Source organism: Lissotriton helveticus, chromosome 11 (assembly GCF_964261635.1).
Source record: "Lissotriton helveticus chromosome 11, aLisHel1.1, whole genome shotgun sequence".
Taxonomy (NCBI): Eukaryota; Metazoa; Chordata; class Amphibia; order Caudata; family Salamandridae; genus Lissotriton; species Lissotriton helveticus.
Window position 1 is genome coordinate 1,101,627,717 of NC_136072.1, and position 19,012 is coordinate 1,101,646,728.

Sequence of the window (19,012 nt, forward strand, 5' to 3'; positions counted from 1 at the left end):
GAATGGGAGGAATTGGGCCTACAGATGGTGGGTGACCTGTATGCAGACGGTGTACTGTTACCATATAGAGCATTGCAGGAGTCTTTCGGCCTTCCACGTGGTCACTTCCTGATGCACGCGGCCTTGATTGCAGCCCTACAAAAACATTGGGGTGCAGGCCTCTCTGAACCACCAATAAGCGGAGCGTGTCAGTACGTGGTGATGGCAGCGGGCATGTATAAGGCTATTACCTATTTATATAAACGAATGTTAGGGGAAGGGCTTAACCCGTTACAAAAATTGCTGGAGCAACGGGCGATGGACTTAGACAAAGCTATCCCGGATGCAGCCTGGTCACAGATACTTAGAAAGGCATGGAAGAGTACCAGGAACGCCAGGTTCCAGTTGATTCAATTCTTTGTGCTACATAGGGCATATCTCACGCCAGCTAAACTTAATCATTATTTCCGAATCGATACTGCGATATGCCCCCGATGCCGGTCTGAGGGTGCGGACTTAACCCACATGTTCTGGGACTGTCCTCGGCTGGGAACATACTGGGAGGAGGTGACCAGGTCGCTCTGTAGGGTAACTGAGCGGCAGATTGATATGGATAAAGGGGCGTGCCTACGACACTGGTTCCCGCACGCTAGTAAAAATAAGATAACTAGCAAGTTTATGGACTTAGGCCTCATCCTAGCTAAGAGAGAAATTACGTCACATTGGAAGGCAGCAGTTGGCCCTAGCTATGTTAGATGGAAGGCAGCGCTACTTATGTGGGCGGGCAGTGAGAGTTCAATTATAATGCAACAAGCCCATAGATCCCATAGTGATAATGCGCTAGAGGCGGCGCGGGCGTGGGAGGCTTTGGTGGCGGAGCTCCGGATGCTGGACGTGGATATTGATTCAGAGTCCGTGTTGTCGGTGGGGGAGGAGCAGGCACAGGCGGCTTCCTCTGGACTGGAGGAGATCAGCGCAGGGGGGGGTCCCTGAAGCTTGGGAGGTTATGATGAATCTTAGTATAGTGGATGAGTTGACCAGTAAATACCTTATACATGAGAATAGTACCTTGACAACACTTATTATCTAAACAACAGCGCCAGCGACAGGGGTGGGGGAATTGGGAGTTGATTGATATTGAGGGGGGACCACGTATAGGGCATTGGTTAAGGACTTAGAGCCTGAATTCAGGCGCGACACTATGTTGATTGAAAGGGCTTGACATTACAGCGCTAGATTTGGAATAAGGATTGTATGCTTTGTTAATTGCTGCATATTTGTCAAGTTCGATCTCAACACAAAATGCGGGGTGCTTTGTATTTGTATTGGCCCCTTTTCATGTCTTGTTTGTGTTTTGAAATAATAAAAAGATTTTTAAAAAAAAAATCATTCTTTAGCTCACTTCACCACCCCAGTTCAGATATGGCCATATGCAAATCAGCCTGAACTGCCAAGCCATGTCTTCCCTGGACCGGAAACAAGCATCCTGGGACCGGTTTCTGGCTAATCAGCCGGCATCAGCCAGGCTAGCTTGAATCCAGTTGCAAAGTGAGCAAGGGACCCACGTCTGGGCATACCCTGCCAACTTAGGGCGAACAAAGCAATACCAAAGGGGATGATGGATGGAGCGTTGGAGCAAATCACTCAATCACCCCCACTCAACTGATCTGAGTTTAATCCATCATCATTCTTTAGCTCACTTCACCACCCCACTTCCGACATGGCCATATGCAAATCAGTCTGACCCTGTGCCTCATAGGAACAGTCCAGCCTGAACTGCCAAGCCATGACTTCCCTGGACCAGAAACAAGCATCCTGGGACCGGTTTCTGGCTAATCAGCCATCATCAGCCAGGCTAGCTTGAATCCAGTGGCAAAGTGAGCAAGGGACTCACGTCTGGGCATACCCTGCCAACTTAGGGCGAACAAAGCGATACCAAAGGGGATGATGGACAGAGCGTTGAAGCAAATCAAACACTCTCCCTCAGTCAACTGATCTGGGTTTAATCCATCATCCACTGGAATCAAGCTATCCTGGCTGATGAGGGCTGAAAGCCCGAAATCGGTCCTAAAATGCTTGTTTCCAGTCCAGGGAGGACCTGGCTTGGCAGTTCGGGCTGGACTGTTCCGCAGGGTCAAGGCTGATCAGGGGTTGGTGCTCGCTGCTTCTACTCATCACAGTGCGGGGACACGCCGGTGTGCGTAACCAGGCGCTTTATAAGCTTCTATGTTCTTATTATTATATGGCTGGGTTCAAACTGGAATGGCATGGTGAGCAAAAAAACGATGGATTTAGGCCCAGATCTCTGTACGGGGGTGAATGTATGACATTGTTCTGCATTCTGTCCATCAATGTTGTTTTTGCAGGATCCTTCAGGGCAGACCTGAAGGCCTCCAGGAGGATTGATGCAGTACTGGGATGAACCCATCCTGGGGTCCTTCAAGGGCTAGGTCTGTAATTGTAAACAGAATTTGTACAGCGCACTGTAACCCAACAGGCATCCTGGTGCTAAAAGAGGGAGCCACTGGGATCTGAACAGCTAAAAGTTAGATTGTAGGAAAGAGCCAAGTTTTTATTTGTTTGCGAAATGGTAAGAGATCATAATTGTAATTGTAAACAGAATTACAGACAAGTGTGGCTCCTATTGCCTCCATATCTTGCAGGCAAATCCTTAGCCTCCCTGTCGGAGGAGGACCACCTCACAGGGCGCAACAATTATGCAGGTGCATTAGTCTATGGGAAGGTAGAAAGTGTTACTGCAGGTCCCAGGGGTCCTCACTGCTGGCTCCTAAATGGCACCCTCAGAGGGGGACTTCCTACCTGTAAGCAAGATCTCTATGCAAATGACGGCGCAACCTCTCTGCATTGTGGAAAGTGCATAATGTACACCTGCGTAATGGTTACTACCAAATGTCCCCTTTTGTAATCCTAAAAAGTGAGTGTAACCTTCTGCTTCGTTCCTGGGGCATTTTTTTTATTCAGACCCTTATTTGTCTCAGTTGTTTTGATACCCAAGCCCACAATATCTAGTTTAGCTTTTTGTGTTTTTCATGTCTGTCCTACACCATTTGCAGTTTGATTTGACCAGTTGTGTTGTGGTAAATAAATAATTAATTACCGGTACTATTTTTGAATACATTAAGAATAACAGATAGCTCAATAAATAAGAGGCAAGATCCGAGGAATCTGAGGTTATCAGGCTTTAATCAGGCATAAGGGAAGGGACAGGATCGGGTCAGCCTGAAATAAAGTGACATCGAAGGCACGGGATGGCAGCTGCAGCGCTTTCATCACAATTCAACATATATATAGTAAGACATTTCAATTACATTACATACAGTAGGCGTAACTAATGACAAGCGTAAGATAAGGAGACATGGGCGTGAAAAGAAGGCGTGCACAGGGCGTGCACTTAGACATGTGATGAGAACGTCACAGAAGTGTCATGAAATGGGGCGGAAACATGAAGGGGGCTACTCGAGCAGCTGGGACCTTTAACCTAGTGGTGCGCGCAAACGGGCCATGACGTGTATCTGGGGAGAACTGGGGGCTGTGACTTCTGTGCTAGAAGAGGAGACTAAAGTCTGCGAGGTCAAGACGACATGTACCTATAGCATATCTGATATCTGGTGTTTGGAGAACATGTTGATAGAATCTAAATGTCATCAGGGCAGAGGCTACTTGACACTAAGACTGGTGCATGCATCTATTCTACATGTATTGCGTGTGCTAGGAATATTCTATGAATATTAATACAGTATTTCTCTTACATGGAGACAGAAAGACTAGACCATAGCTGAAACTGTTGATGCGGTTCAGTAGCTTAGGAATACAAAGAAGGAAAGCTGGACTGATAACTAGAAGCATAACAAAATCTTGGCAGACAGGCAGGCAGAGCCAGGCCGGGCACCGCGCTGCGCGGCGGAAGTAAGTGAAGGGTCAGGGATGCAGGTGGGGGCTGCATCGCTCCTCGGAATGGGTTCAGGAGACTGGAGCTTGAATCTGGTGTCCGGGCCCTTTTGAGGCCTAGAAACGGGGACAATTTAATGAATTAACGTGCACACTGTAAAACGTGGCAACATAGGCCTAATACTCGTTGCTTTCACGAGAACTGGAAACTGGCATACTAGAGTTGGACACAACTATAATTGCGTCTTTAATCGATCATAGGGGAATATATACGCATATCGATCATGCACATATAACATAGGATGGGGAACACGTAGGCACATATGGCAAGGCAAAATTCACTTTTCCACAGTGTAGTATTTCTTTAGTTTTGTTCTCTATTCACATTTTGAGTCACCTGCCTTTAATGTTTGTGTAGAAGTTTACATACAATACTTGGGGTGTGCCCCTTCCGTTCTCCAATGTTTGTGGCAACTTTAGTTGAGGTGCCTGCAAGGTCCGGACTCTGGATACACTTGCAAGCAAGACGTGAGACTCAAACGTTTCTCTTAGTCTGTATTTAATATGATATGATTTAATCTATCCATGTGTTTGTGCATGTTTGTTTGATCTGTCCTGCATTGTTTTTTCATTGAGTTCTGGCTGTCATACATTGTGAGCCTCTAGAGGTAATATCTATGGTGCAGTCTTGAAACCTTCAATGCAACCTCTTTGATTGTTTTGCCTTCATGATATTTTATAATAGCATGACTTACCTACCATTTTTTGTTCTACTTGAAGGTACTGGAGATGTGGCTGAGTTACCTGCAACCGTGGCGATATTCTTTAGAGAAGCAGCCACCAGGCACAGATCCTCTGAACCGAAGTATTCCAGATAAATGGTAAACAATGGAACAACCTACATAGGTGTGGAGGAAGGTGAAATATGCGGTGGGGGTAAAGAACCAGATTTGGCCTTGTGAATCTCTCTGATTACTGGGGTTGTTCTGTATCTAAGGCACACTAAACGTATTTGTGAATTGGTGGAGTCTTGCAAAACAGATGTATGGTGCACGGAAGACAGATCTGATTAACCTGATCCATGCTGGGTTTTCCATGACTTTTTGTATTTCTTGTTCCTAGTCCCATTGATCCTTAACAAGGTTTGTTTGTTGGTAAGCCATGTATGTTTCTTAATAGGTAGCTGATTTTAATACTTATCATCTCTTTTGTCAAAGTTTTTTCTTGTTTTTGTATTATCTGTTTAGTTTCTATTCAAGTTTTCTTAACAGTTTAGTGGTTTTCTTGACTACTAAAAGGGTTGTTCACTTCTCTTTGAATGAAACTAAATGCTTGAAAAACACAAGAATGCAGCACGCAGTGCTGATGCTAAAAGAAGAGGTACATCCAAGCAAATCATTTCAGGTGCTTAATGCATTTCAACAGGCTGAAAAAACCTGAATCTCTCTCAAATTTGCATCTGAGATGGCCCCTTGGTTCAGAGATCAGTAAGTCCACACAACTATATCGGATTAGTCCAAGGCATAATAGTTACATTAGGAGCAGCCAGATTTTACTGACTTACCCAATGAAATGATGGATAGTTGATATGTGATCCTAATTGGTATCAAGGGTTCCACAGACTTGCATCCTGTTGTAAGAATGTGTAGCTACCCATATGATTTGTTTGGAATGGAATGAGAGAGCCATCTTTAGGCATATTAGATTCACTTTTTATCAAACTGTAGGCCCTTTCGGAAGAAGACCTACTGAGCAATAGAAAATGCTTGTAGTTCCATTGTTTTTATCACTGAAAGGTCTGTGTCAAAATGTAAAAAGACCTCCTACTACATTTCACCCCTTTGATAGATAATTTTTATTGTTTGCTGGCTGGGACACATGATCTTACTCTGGTTGGTCTTAAATAAGTGCTTCCAAGTGGGAACCTTGTAACACCATTGCTAAAATTAAATACAAAGAGTGGTACAAAAAAGGGTGGAATGCAGAAGCCGCTGTTATTGCTGGGGGTCATATATCTGCCCTTCTGCCCACAAATTAAGAGATTTGCTCGTTCCCAAACAGCAAGATGTTGGGGGAAGAGGCGGACACATATTAAGACAAATGGCACATGCAGTATTTGGGAGTGGGTCGATAATTAGTGTGTGGAGATTGCATTGCAGGACGTACACCGGTTTAGAGCATTTCGTTGACTTTCCAATGGTGAAAATTCCTATAAAATTCCTATAATCATCCTATCATCCATTCCTATAATTGTAAAATAGCCCTTTTTAGGTCTCGCCTTTTCCATTCAGAAGGAATGGGAAATGGAGAGAATTCAAGTGCTCAAAATCCTCGTGAAACCAAGGGCTTTTTGGTGCGGTTTTCATAGGGTTCACGTGAATCACGTGACCAAACAAGCACGCGCATCAGCCTCCCTCCTAATTGCATTTTGTTCACGGCCGCCACCACATCAAAGGGCTTCTCCCAGCGTGTGCTCTGCGGCTTCTCCTCCCCTAATTATTCATGGCTGGCCGGTGGCCGGCCGTACTTTCAGTTTCCCGGCCGCTCTTGTTGCTAGCGCTTCTTGTTAAACTTGTCTCCATTCCTGCACGGGCTCTAGCCTTGACTACCACAAGGTTGGTAATCTCACATTAAAGCCATGTTTCCTGAGGGTTGATTCAGCTTTTACTCACAGTAGAAGCATGAAAGTCGCATGCAGACGTATTTCATGCAAAATATGACTTCCGCATATCGTATACGATGAAACGTTTCAATGTTTGGTATACTGTTGAAATATGGGATGCATGCGTGTGTAGAACCCTTTCCCTGATTATCCAACCATCAGAGGAGGGAACTTATAAATTCAGCACAGAGCAACTAACAGGCATTTCTGTTGCTGCTCTGTAGAAGCCCGAGCCGTGTTTGCGTGCTATTCCCGGCCGCTCTTGTTGCTTGCACTTCTTGTTAAACTTGTCTCCATTCCTGCACGGGCTCTAGCCATGCCTACCACAAGGTTGGTAATCTCACATTAAAGCCATGTTTCCTGAGGGTTGATTCAGCTTTTGTGCTTCTTTGCGGTTCAAACCAGGTCATAGTAAAGTGGATTGTTGGGAAAATAGCATGACTGTATTTCTCTAAAACATTTCTTTCTGGTGGTGTTGTTTTTCAAGTTTATTTTTGCAGAGTTTACACTCGCAGAAATGCATGGGTTACGCTTGTTTGAACTTACCAGTCTGTATTGTGCGCCGCTTTGAAAAAAGCGCCTGCAGACTTAGCCGTTGTGTGTGAACGCTACAGAGATGTGTGACGAGTGCACTGGCGTTTTCTAATGGTCCCCTCTCTATTTTTCTTTCAGCTTTACACCTGTTCTCATACTTGATTGAATTCAGAAACAAAAGATATTGATATATTTATGGAAAGATTTGAGCTTTTCAGCACTTTTTAAAAGTCGAAGCGCTATGCAAGTGTTGCTTAACTTTCTGAATTCTGAGGACCTCCAATGAATCCCTTTTAGTAGCCACTGATCTCCGCCTAACCAATTTTTAACGATGTCAACCCCCAAACAATACACCATAATACAGAAACGTGTACATCAAACAAATACATTAGGAAGTAATTTATTTAATGCACAAATCAAAACCGCAGACATTTTAATGGGGAGGTATGACCTTTTCAACATTTAGCTTTATTTCTAAAAACTGAAGCTATATGCTAGATTCTGCATATCCCTTTGTTAGGTCTCGCCTTTTCCATTCCGAAGGAATGGGAAATGGAGAGAATTCAAGTGCTCAAAATCCTCGTGAAACCAAGGGCTTTTTGGTGCGGTTTCTTTTAGTTCACGTGAATCACGTGACCAAACAAGCACGCGCATCAGCCTCCCTCCCTCCCTCCTAATTGCATTTTGTTCACGGACGCCACCACATCAAAGGGCTTCTCCCAGCGTGTGCTCTGCGGCTTCTCCTCCCCTAATTATTCATGGCTGGCCGGCCGTACTTTCAGTTTCCCGGCCGCTCTTTATTGAAAGCTTTTTGCCTATCTCGCTGTCTATCCTCGATCACTCCGCTGCTCTCTAGCTATGCTTGTTATTTATTCCTTTTCGTGTCCGTCTGTTCTCCATGTTACTCTCGGCTTCGGCTGCCTCTCTGCTGCCCTCTTCTGTGGCTCACCCCCTTATCTCTTCTTCTCTGTGACTCTTTCTCATGTGTGCTTCTCGTTCTGCCCCATCTCTCCCCCACTGTATCTGTCACTCCTGTCTGTCTATCCTCGATCACTCCGCTGCTCTCTAGCTATGCTTGTTATTTATTCCTTTTCGTGTCCGTCTGTTCTCCATGTTACTCTCGGCTTCGGATGCCTCTCTGCTGCCCTCTTCTGTGGCTGTCTATCCTCGATCACTCCGCTGCTCTCTAGCTATGCTTGTTATTTATTCCTTTTCGTGTCCGTCTGTTCTCCATGTTACTCTCGGCTTCGGCTGCCTCTCTGCTGCCCTCTTCTGTGGGTCACCCCCTTATCCATTCTCCTCTGTGCCTCTTTCTCATGTGTGCTTCTCGTTCTGCCCCATCTCTCCCCCACTGTATCTGTCACTCCTGTCTGTCTATCCTCGGCCCCTGTGTCTCCTCTCCACTGCTGTCCCCCCCTATCGTTTCTCCTCGTGTCCGTCTGTTCTCCATGTTACTCTCGGCTTCGGCTGCCTCTCTGCTGCCCTCTTCTGTGGCTCACCCCCTTATCTATTCTCCTCTGTGCCTCTTTCTCATGTGTGCTTCTCGTTCTGCCCCATCTCTCCCCCACTGTATCTGTCACTCCTGTCTGTCTATCCTCGATCACTCCGCTGCTCTCTAGCTATGCTTGTTATTTATTCCTTTTCGTGTCCGTCTGTTCTCCATGTTACTCTCGGCTTCGGATGCCTCTCTGCTGCCCTCTTCTGTGGCTGTCTATCGTCGATCACTCCGCTGCTCTCTAGCTATGCTTGTTATTTATTCCTTTTCGTGTCCGTCTGTTCTCCATGTTACTCTCGGCTTCGGCTGCCGTTGCTGCCCTCTTCTGTGGGTCACCCCCTTATCTATTCTCCTCTGTGCCTCTTTCTCATGTGTGCTTCTCGTTCTGCCCCATCTCTCCCCCACTGTATCTGTCACTCCTGTCTGTCTATCCTTGGCCCCTGTGTCTCCTCTCCACTGCTGTCCCCCCCTATCGTTTCTCCTCTCTCCGTGAAGCCGCTCCTCTGTGCCTGTCTCTCTTCTGTGCCTGTCTGTCTCTCATTTGTGCCTGCCTGTCTGTCTCTCCTCAGTTCTGCTCCTCACACTGTTACCCTGCATGCTTCGAGTGCAGCACTCAGCACGCCGCTCGCTTCCTCATTCCTCCGACAGAGTTTACCAGAAAGGTGCTGAGGAGAGGGTGTCTCAAGAACTTGTACGACATCAGCGTTCTCTCTATTTCTCACACTTCCATCTTCTTGCCTTTCCACCTTTCCCTCCCTTTTCACCTCTCCTTTTTTTCTTCTTCCTTTTTCCCCCTCCATCTGTTTCTTTATTTTTCTGTTTATTTCATTCTTTTTTGTTTCCTACTCCTATTTCTTTGGCTTGTGTTTCTTTCTCTTTGTCCCCTATTTCTTTCTTCCTTCTTCTCTATTTCTTCCTATCACATCTATCTACCTTCTTCCGTTCCCTCCCTTCCCTTCTTTTGTGTAGCACACTTTTACAATGTATTTTTTCCTTGTTTTGTGCCAGGGCTCTCTTTGTGTAGGGGTCGCCCTCAATAAGCAGCATTCCACCCATTTGATTAAAGTGAGGTGCACTATGAATGAAGTTTTAAAGAGGAGAGGGGGGTGGCTACTTAGAACTCGCTAGATTGTGTACAAACGCAACAGAGCAAAGAGACTGAAAGATGCCACGCAGCTTGGGAGTGGATAGTTAACAAGATTAACCAGCATTGGCATAGCCAATAGGTCAAGCATTTGGGACCTTATAAGTGTTTAGCCATGCAACAGTTGGTGTTGTTGCACCAAGGATATTCTGCTGCATAACTAAATACTTATAGGGTCCAAAATTACATTACATTACATTACAATTGCAAATAACAATGCCTTTTATTTTTGTTTTCATTTTAAAAACATAAAGGGCTTTGTCATTTACAAAACCAATAGCTCCAACTTTCCTACTGCGAGACCTATTGGCAACACCAGTGCTTGTTGGTTGTGTCCTCTATTCTTCTAGCTGGCTCTTTCTGGATGTGTGCTGGTGAAAACGTTACTGACCTTCTGTGATGTTTTTTCTAGTGGATAATCTATCTATCTACTGATTACTCACCTCTAGAATATCCTCAGATGCTAGACTGGAACTAGAGAATTTTAGCAATAGTGCTGCTGGTGTCTGCAGTCAGCTTCGCCGCCCAAACACGCCGCTGTGGTCTAGACCGAGGCGTCTAGATCGATGCGCCCGGTACTACTCAAGGTTGACCGCACTGTGGTTATCTGCTGGCAATCCCATCCGGTTGCCCTTCCAATTTATCTCTGTCTCTCAACTGGACACGCCATTGCGGTCTATTACTAGACCATTTGATCTCATGGCCTAGCACCACCAGCCAATTCTTATGGCTTATCTAACTGCTGTACTCAGCGGACGATCTTTACTCCTTCATGAATCTATCTATCTTTCTTTCATTTGGACACGTTACTGCGGTCCTTTTCGCAAAAAACATTTGGGTGGTATTGCCCCGCCGTTCAATTACTACGGCATTTTTATTCAGGCATGTAATGTAATGTCCTGATATTGATCCAACAATTGCTTTCATGGGAGCAAAACGTTGTCAACTTTTTGTACACCGTAAACGCAATTTAATCTGTTATTGCCCATGTGTAACGGTGTCTGCGCACATCTATGCTTGTTTTATTTAATGTATGAAATACACGTTTGTTCTGCCTGAGCCTTTGTTTTGTTTTTGTTTTATGTACACCTTGTTGGATGCAGGATTGTGTCCTTACTTTACTTTTTGAAAATATTTGAAATATTAAATTGATCCTGTCTGGCTGGACAGCACACATATAGTACTGATTCCTAATCTATATTCATTTTCCTCTGCTCATATCGCTCTTGTCCGGGACCAATGTGTTCATAATTCGTTGATACCCAAGATCCCTGACCATTGTATGTGGGTTCCCTTGTCACTAATAACGTGTGCCTGTAGTTGGCACCAGCTGGTTCAACTGCAACTCTGCATATAAGGGCCACCTCTGTGTAAGTTTCTTGTGCCTTTCTCCTTCCGGGTGCAGAGACGTGGAGCGCAGAACAAATTGTCTGAAACAGTATGCTGATTCCTAACTTGGTGCAGGCCAGTCAACCGAATCAGAAAGTGGGAGGGCAGTGAGAAATCTACAGTTAGCGTTACCAAAGGTAATTAACTTGTTCTTCTGATGAATGCTTCTAACCACAGTTCTCTAACTATTAGAATCTATACCATAGCAGTACCTCCCAAGGGTGGGGAATCTGAGGAGTGCACTCAGAACAAATAGTCCTCTAGAACTGAGCGGGCGAAGTAACATTTCCTCCGAACCTGACTGTCAAGACAGTAGTGTTTCTTGAACGTATGTATCAATACCAACCTTTTCGCCTGGCAGGTATCTAGAACAGGTACCCCTCTCGGAAAATACATTGTAGTGCCCTGTTGGGATGAGCCTGCAAGCCTTCAGGTACCTGCTACTTGGAGAGTGCATAGTATCTCTTAATACAGAGGAATATTTACCTTGACAGGGTTATCTTCTACATAACCCTGGCTTCCTTTGCACCACAAAACCCCTCAGGAAGCTGGTCATCCACATAGTGGTCTTTTGGTCGGTGTAAACACTCGGGCCTTTTAGGGTCATGGCGATGAAGAATCTTCCTTTTTTGAAGGCCTGATTGGTGCAAAAAATGCTGCCAGAGTAATCAATTGGCTATTGTGGAAAGGAACCTGAACCTTTGGTAGGAAAGCAGCCTTTAGTCCTTAGTAACAGTTTTTCTTGAAACAAAGTAGTGTAGGGCAGTTGCACCCAAAGTGGCCTGCATTACAGTTGACTTACATGGAATACTATTGTAATGGTGTGAGAAACCTGCTCTATCTATACTACACCTAAATGAGGTATAGTGTGTATAGAGTCCAAGTGTCCCCAGAGGTAGGCAGAGGTTAAAGTTAGATAGAAGCTTACTCTCTTAATAGTGGTAGCTTGGTCGAGCAGTAAGGCAGTATCAGAAGACAGTGTTAAGCATTTGATGTATACACTCAGTCAGCATATGAATTCACACACTCAAGAACTGAACTCTAGGCCAATTGTTTTTGTATACAAAATTACTGTTTATCTTTAGAACCGAGCAGGCCTGGTAGAGGTAAGCATTAAATACTTTTCAGTAATAAGTTTCTGGATATAGAACAGTTTGAAAATGCAATCGAAGTTGTCCTTTGATTTACAGGGGAGCAGTAGTATGCAACTCTTAGCAAATACAGTACATTGGAATGAATAGGCTTTTTCAATAAATTGCAGGTAAGTTACTTTTTTGCTACAGAAATGTCATGACCAAGTTCAGATCCCATAGGGACATAACAAATTGTTTGGGGGAAATATATGATTCAAACTTTTATATAAAACACATTACAACCATTGACTTAAAGACAGATCGGTAGGTAAGGTAAAAAAAACGGCAAATAACCTTTCACTATGCCTTGCAAGGCCTTGTGTGTATATCTAAAGAACATACAAAAGAACATCAGAATGTTTAGCTTGCAAGGGGTCAGTGTTTAGGGCGTCATTCCAGACAACAATTTATCACAGCGCCAATGTACATCAACTTCATTTGAAGGGCGTTTGGCAGCAAGGATAACTTCCACTACCTGGATGTGTAAGTTGTGGAGATTCTGATGCATGACCTTGCACTATTTTACAGACAGGAGTTACTCCCAAAGCAGAGCCTGATCGGAGGACAAATGCTCAGGAGCTCTGTGTACCGCACTCTCCTGGACCAATCCAGTGTGATCAGAATGAATTGATCTTCCTAAACTCTAAGCAGGAGAGATAGCAGTGGTAATGCAAACGGGAGGCCTTCCTTTCATTTCAGCAGACCTTGGATTACCTTGGAGGAATCTCCTTCGTGTAGAATTGTTTGAACTGTGCATTCTTGACCATGACAAATTTATCTAGCCAAGGCACACTCTACTGCTCAAAGACGGCCTGTGGTACCTCTGGAAGAAAACACCACTCTGGTTCAACCAGATGATGCTTACTTCGTTTGTCCGCTCTTGCATTTGGAAACCATATCTTTTGGAGATGCTGGGCCCACTGGAATCTGAGGCTCAATTGCAGGGCCTGCCTATGCCACCAGGTATTTGGGATAAGAAGAATACAAGAGGGCAAAAAAACAAGAAGCATCAGAATCATCTTCACCGAGTCCCAGGACTAATCAAAAAATATCAGGGTCATATTCTGAATGCCCCATCTCGCTGTTGTAGGGAAAGGGTCTAGAGTTGCCCCAGTGAATGGAAGTCTTTGCGGGGGGACTCGGTGGGACTATGGCTCGTTCATCGTGAAACCCAATGATGTCAGAAGTGAGGCCGTCGTCTGGAGATAGACTACTACTGACTGCGATGAGCTCACCTTTAGCAGCCAGTCATTGAGGTACAGGTATGTGCCCCTAACTTCGAAAACAGGTAGCGACCACCACCATCACTTTTGTGCACACTCGAGTGACTGATGTAAGGTCGTAGGGGGGCTTTGTAAATTGAAAGTGTTTATGGCCCACCTTGAATTGTTGGTAAAGCTTGTGTCACTGCAGGACGGGTAAATGGAAATAACCACCCCGCAAGTCGATGTTCTCTGGATGTATGTCCAAAAATAGGCCTGAAGCCTCCATTCTTCAGAATGAGAAAGTAATGTGAGTTGGATTATCCTTCTCTCTGTGTCCGGTACTTATTCGTTGGCACCTTTAGTCTGCAAAAGGTTGACTGCCTGCAAAAGGTTGTCTTCGGTTTGGGAGGATGGTGAGTTAGGGAAGAAATCAAGGGAAGAGCTTGTCCCTTTCAAACAATGTTTAAGGCCCATTTTTCTGAAGTGATGGATTTTGAGACAGTGAGATAATGCTATATTCTGCCTCCAAACAGCCAGGCGTGTCCCTAAGAGGGCAAACTAAAGGGTTTTGGTAGCCTTCGCATCAGTGGAAGATTTGGAGGGTTAGGAAAGCTAATGCAGTCTGTAACCATTACCCTGCAATAGCCTCTAAATTGCATGTATTCGTAGGGAAATTGCTTGGTTGGCGCGACAGTAGCTCCAAAAATTGCACTGTGGGGCAACTATCCTTGAATCGGTCTAGCTCTGAGTCAACTGTTGAATGCCATGGCAATTAGGGACGGTTGCACCTCTCCTGAAGACTCGTTTGATTGTATCCAGGTGTACCTCCTGGGCATGGTGATGGTGCCAGTAGCTCTGCCAATGCACGCTGTAGGGTTCATATTAGATCTGAGTAAATACTTGGCTGCCTTCTGACCATCTGATATGATTTGGGCTAGTGATGTCCTAAGGGATCGCTGCTGCTCAGTGACTGGGTGTACCGCTACAAAAGGAAAACAGCATTAGTTGAGTGCTAGGCTAGTCTAATGAAAACTACTCTTTCTGACAGCATCAATTCTTTTTGATTCCTTTTCCAGAGGGTTGCTCTGGAAGGAATTAGAATTACCTTTGCTTGTCAAGTCTTGAATGATAAGTCTCCATTGTAGGATGCTTAGTTAGGGCATCCAGTGCACCGAGGGCCAGTTTGTGTCTCCTAACCACAGGTTGACTTGCTGGCGGACATCAGCATATCTTTGACTGTGTAACAAGAAGGGCATTAGTAAGGGCTTCATGAAATGGCATTAATGAATCAGATAATGCTATTTATTTACTAATAAATACAGATAGTGTTCCTTGTAACCTGTTGAGATGCTGTTATTGTTTTGTTTGTTAAAAATCAATAAAAACATTTCACAAAATTAACAGGTGATCAAGCAATCATGTAAAAGGGTTTGGGTGTAAGAGAAACTGTGTAGCCGTTAATGTTGTACTTCCAACCTGGGCCTGGTTGAAGAATCTCTCAATGAATTTCTTTTCATCTCTACAATGGGCAACTGCACTTATAGTGCCTCAGCTGCCCTTCAAACCATCACTTCAAATAAGATGCTTCCTTTATTTAGTGGCCCAGGTAGCAAGTCTGGCTTTGTATTAGGATATGTATGTAGCCCACGAGCATTATGGAAGTCCACATACAATAAATCCTCAATATAATGTGGAGTTAGCAACCTATTTCTTTCATCATCATCATCAGTGTCATGAGGGACATTGGGTGCCTCTTGCAGTCTGTCTGAATAGAAACTAAACAAAAATAGCATCCATTCTCTTCTGTTACCAGCGTTAGAGAAGAGGTACTCAATTGGATTCGAGCTGTATAACCATCGGTTGCACTTTTAATATTTTCATAGCAAAACATAGGCCTTGATCAGGCTGACATCAGTTTGTGGTTAGATTGGCATCTGGATTGGATCATTGAACGGTGCAGATGGAAACGGTGGCGGTGTAGAAGAAGAACCTAGCATGGACCTTAGTTCTGAGGTAGAAGTTCAGAAAATTCAGAGCATGTCTGGATTTGTTCAAATTCAGGAGACGTTGGGAGAGTGTGATCCTTATAATGATGCCTGTGAATCTTCCTGCTAGACTTTCACAGGAAGGATGGGGGTCAAATCCCGCTTTACCTTCTTGCGGTTTTGTCTAGACTTTGATTTGAACTTTTGAAGTACCCCAACCTAGATCTTGGTTTTTCATGGGAGCAGCCCCAAAACTGTACCACAGCTTGAGCAAGCCTCTTTTTTGTGCTTGGTGGACTTGTTTCGCCTCTTACTCCCGAATAGTCGGGCTTGCAGGAGGGCACACTTATCGAACAACTTAAAGTTTAACCCTGAGCCAAGCACCACAAACCTACATTGTGTGGGTCCATGACTTACATCTGCTTCCTGTAGTCTCAGCACTATTTGAATCCTGTTTTTTGTGTTTTTTCCCCCCTTTGGGACTTCGTTCCCTAAAACATTGCAAAAATGGAAATGGGGAGTGGTGCCCCAGATCATCGCTTAAGGGTGCATAAATAAAGGAACTGAGGTTAGCACACTGGTGGCGCTTGCATGCAGCTCCGCTTCATAAATTCACGGGCAGTGCGAAGTACAGTTGAGCCGCCTAGCACCACCTACTGGCGCACAAGAGTACTGCTGGATAAATTATCTGGATCCAGTCTGTCGCCTAAAGGTGAGGAATCTGCAGTTAGAAGTATTCATCAGAAATCAATGCCTATTTAATTACACCAAACACAACTGACTAAAATTGTTAATGTTTACTATAGTCCTGCGAGACAATGGCAGATTGGCCGGGCAGACCATCCTCCGATCCTCCAAAGGAGATTTTCTACCACATGATCTGGAAATGCCAATCCATTGTGGTATGTAGTCAATATGTACATAACACAACTGTCCTACACACTCCCACTATATTGTTTCCAATGAGGTACTTATGGGGATTATGAATGGTCTGACTCAAGGTAACACACAAAGCATTACTATCCGTCGTGTTAGACTCATTAGTTTAATGGGAGTATACGAAAATAACAGTACCCAGAATGCCCTTAAGTGAAAGTCTGTAACCTGTCTGTGATAACTTGTAATTTGGGAAGTTTATTGTGAAAAGAGAAGTGGTGTTCGTGCAGTTGGATATCAAAAGAGACACAGTCAGAGTTGCAGAGCAAGGGATAAATTGTGATCGGTTTGTAGGTCTGGGTTTTTTGACAGCACAGTTATCAAACTGACTTAGTGCTTACTGTACACATATAGTGGGCTTTCCGTCCACCCCTTTCAAACCTTGACTTTCTTCAATGAACCTCTTTTCTCCATTGCCTTGAGACTTTGTCGATCATGACTTGGCTCAGATCAGAAGAGTATTTATCTCTCAACCACTGCTACTGGCTGTTTGTGTGCATCATTTTGCCTCCACTGAAATGCACGAGGGATCGTAGCCGTCTGTCTTCTCCTGTGGACTCCCTCGTGTCTCACTCTGATATGCTTACTGTTAGAAATGGGATTTTTGGTCGGCTAGGGCATGTGCTAAAGTTACACTCCTGAAATAACCCCTGCTCACCCCCTTGGTAGCTTGGAACGAGCAGTCAGGCTTATCTTAGAGGCAGTGTGTAAAGCATTTGCACATAACCTACAGTAATACAGTGTAAGCACTACAAAAGGACACCACACCAGTTTACAAAAATATCCAATATTTTTATATACTTAAGATAAGATCAAAAACGATAAAAATACACAATTCCTCCTTGATGTTGATACCTCCGTACGGGGCTATCACGGCATTGTGAGCAAACAAATCCAAACAGTTCTGGCTCACCGCGGCGTCGCGGGCCAGCTACAGTGTCAGGAAGACCCGCAAACAGTACCTTTTGGACATGCAGGGCATCGGCGATTTCTCGTTGAGCTTCTGAAAGCACGGCGTCCGCGGGCGTTGGTTCCGGAGGTAGGTGCAGGAGTCGTCGGACCCTCGAAGTCACACGCGTTGCAGATCGATCTCTTCTCTGTTGAACTCTGCAGCGCTGGCGTCTGGTGCTGCGGGGCGAAGTGCGGCGTGTGGTACCCTCAGGTGGCGTTGTCGATGAGACTAGGGTCGTAGTGTGAGGTGAAGGTGGTGCTCGTCGCGGGGCTGGCAGGTCACTGTGCAAGCAGCGGCGTCGTTGTGGCTGAAGCGCTGTCATCGGCTGACAAACTGGAGTCGATGGTGCCGGCATCGGTAGGCCAAGGCTGCGGTGCGGGATGAGGACGGTGCGTCGTGTGACTTTACGAGCGGTGCCCTCGAACGACGATGCAAGCAGCGGCCTAGATTTTGGCGTGGAGCGGGATACCAAAGCGTCGTCGTGAAGGGGTGCGGAGTGCGGTGCCCACAGGTCGCGTGGCGAGCAGCGGCTTGGTGGCTTTTTCCTCTGTTAGGGGACAAAACACACAGTCCCCAGTGCTGAAGACAGAAGATCTTGCTGTTCCTGAGACTTCTTGAACAGGGGGCAAGCTCTACCTCAAGCCCTTGGAGAAACTCACAAAAGTAGTTTGCAGACAGTCCAGTCCTTTCACTGCCCAAGACAGAAGCAGCCACTGCAGTCCAACACAGCAAAGCACACAGCAAACTGGTAGTTCCTCCTCACAGCTTCTCCAACTTTTCTTCTTGGCAGTCTTCTTGATCCAAAAGAGTTCTATAGTTCAGGGGTCTGGGCCCCACTATTTATATCCCAAAATCCTTTGATCTCAAAGGCAGAGTGTCTGGGCCCAGCGATAACCAGTTCTGCTTTCTCTGGTGTGACTTCCTGGCAGGAGGTAGAGAAGACATTGTCAGAGGCAGACCAGGCCCTTTGAGATGCAAGGAAATCTCCTCCCTTTCCCTTATTGCAGCGCAGGTCCATTCAGCCCTTTCCTCACCCACCTAGACTATCTGGAGCCACTCCTGCTCCTCAGCCTTCTGTCATCCAAAACCCAGACAGGCAATCCACATTCCAGCAGAGGCACACAGGATGACTGAGCAAGAAAATACCTACTTTCTAAAACTGGTGTTTTCAAGCACAGAATGTAAAAATCACCTTCACTAAAAATGCATCTTTAAACTCTGAGTTCAGGCATACTAAACTTTATTTCCATATCTAATTCCCCGGGCCAGTTATATTTATAAGATGTTATAAATAAACTCCCCATTTTGTCCGATGGGGAACAGGTAGCCTTGCAATAGTGAAAAACAGAAGTGGCCGTAATTCACTATCAGGACATACCACACACACGAGGGCATGTCCTACCTTTCAAATACACTGCACCCTGCCCACAGGGGTACCTGACATGTAAGAAAAGGGAAGGTTAGGGACTGGCAATTGTGTGCACTGGCTGAGTTACCTTTTCAAGTCTACTCACGTGGGTGGCACAATCAGTGCTGCATGCCCGCTAGTAGCATTTGATTTACAAGCCCTGGCACACTCAGTGCACTCTATTGGGGACTAACCGGTAAATCAAATATCCAATCATGGAAACACCAATCCGTAACACAATTTACACAGAGAGCATATGCACTTTAGCACTGATTAGCAGT

At 45.2% G+C, this 19,012-nt stretch overlaps 1 protein-coding gene across 4 annotated transcripts in view; it reads left to right on the forward strand.

Moving 5' to 3' along the window:
- The window catches only part of SMPD4 (sphingomyelin phosphodiesterase 4), a 641,449-nt gene that overhangs the window by 528,244 nt on the left and 94,193 nt on the right, over positions 1–19,012 (forward strand). For all 4 annotated transcript variants that reach the window (XM_078667774.1, XM_078667777.1, XM_078667775.1 and 1 more), the window contains one exon: positions 4,669–4,769. In XM_078667774.1, coding sequence (XP_078523900.1) covers positions 4,669–4,769 — 101 coding nt within the window. The remainder of the gene's footprint in view (positions 1–4,668; positions 4,770–19,012) is intronic.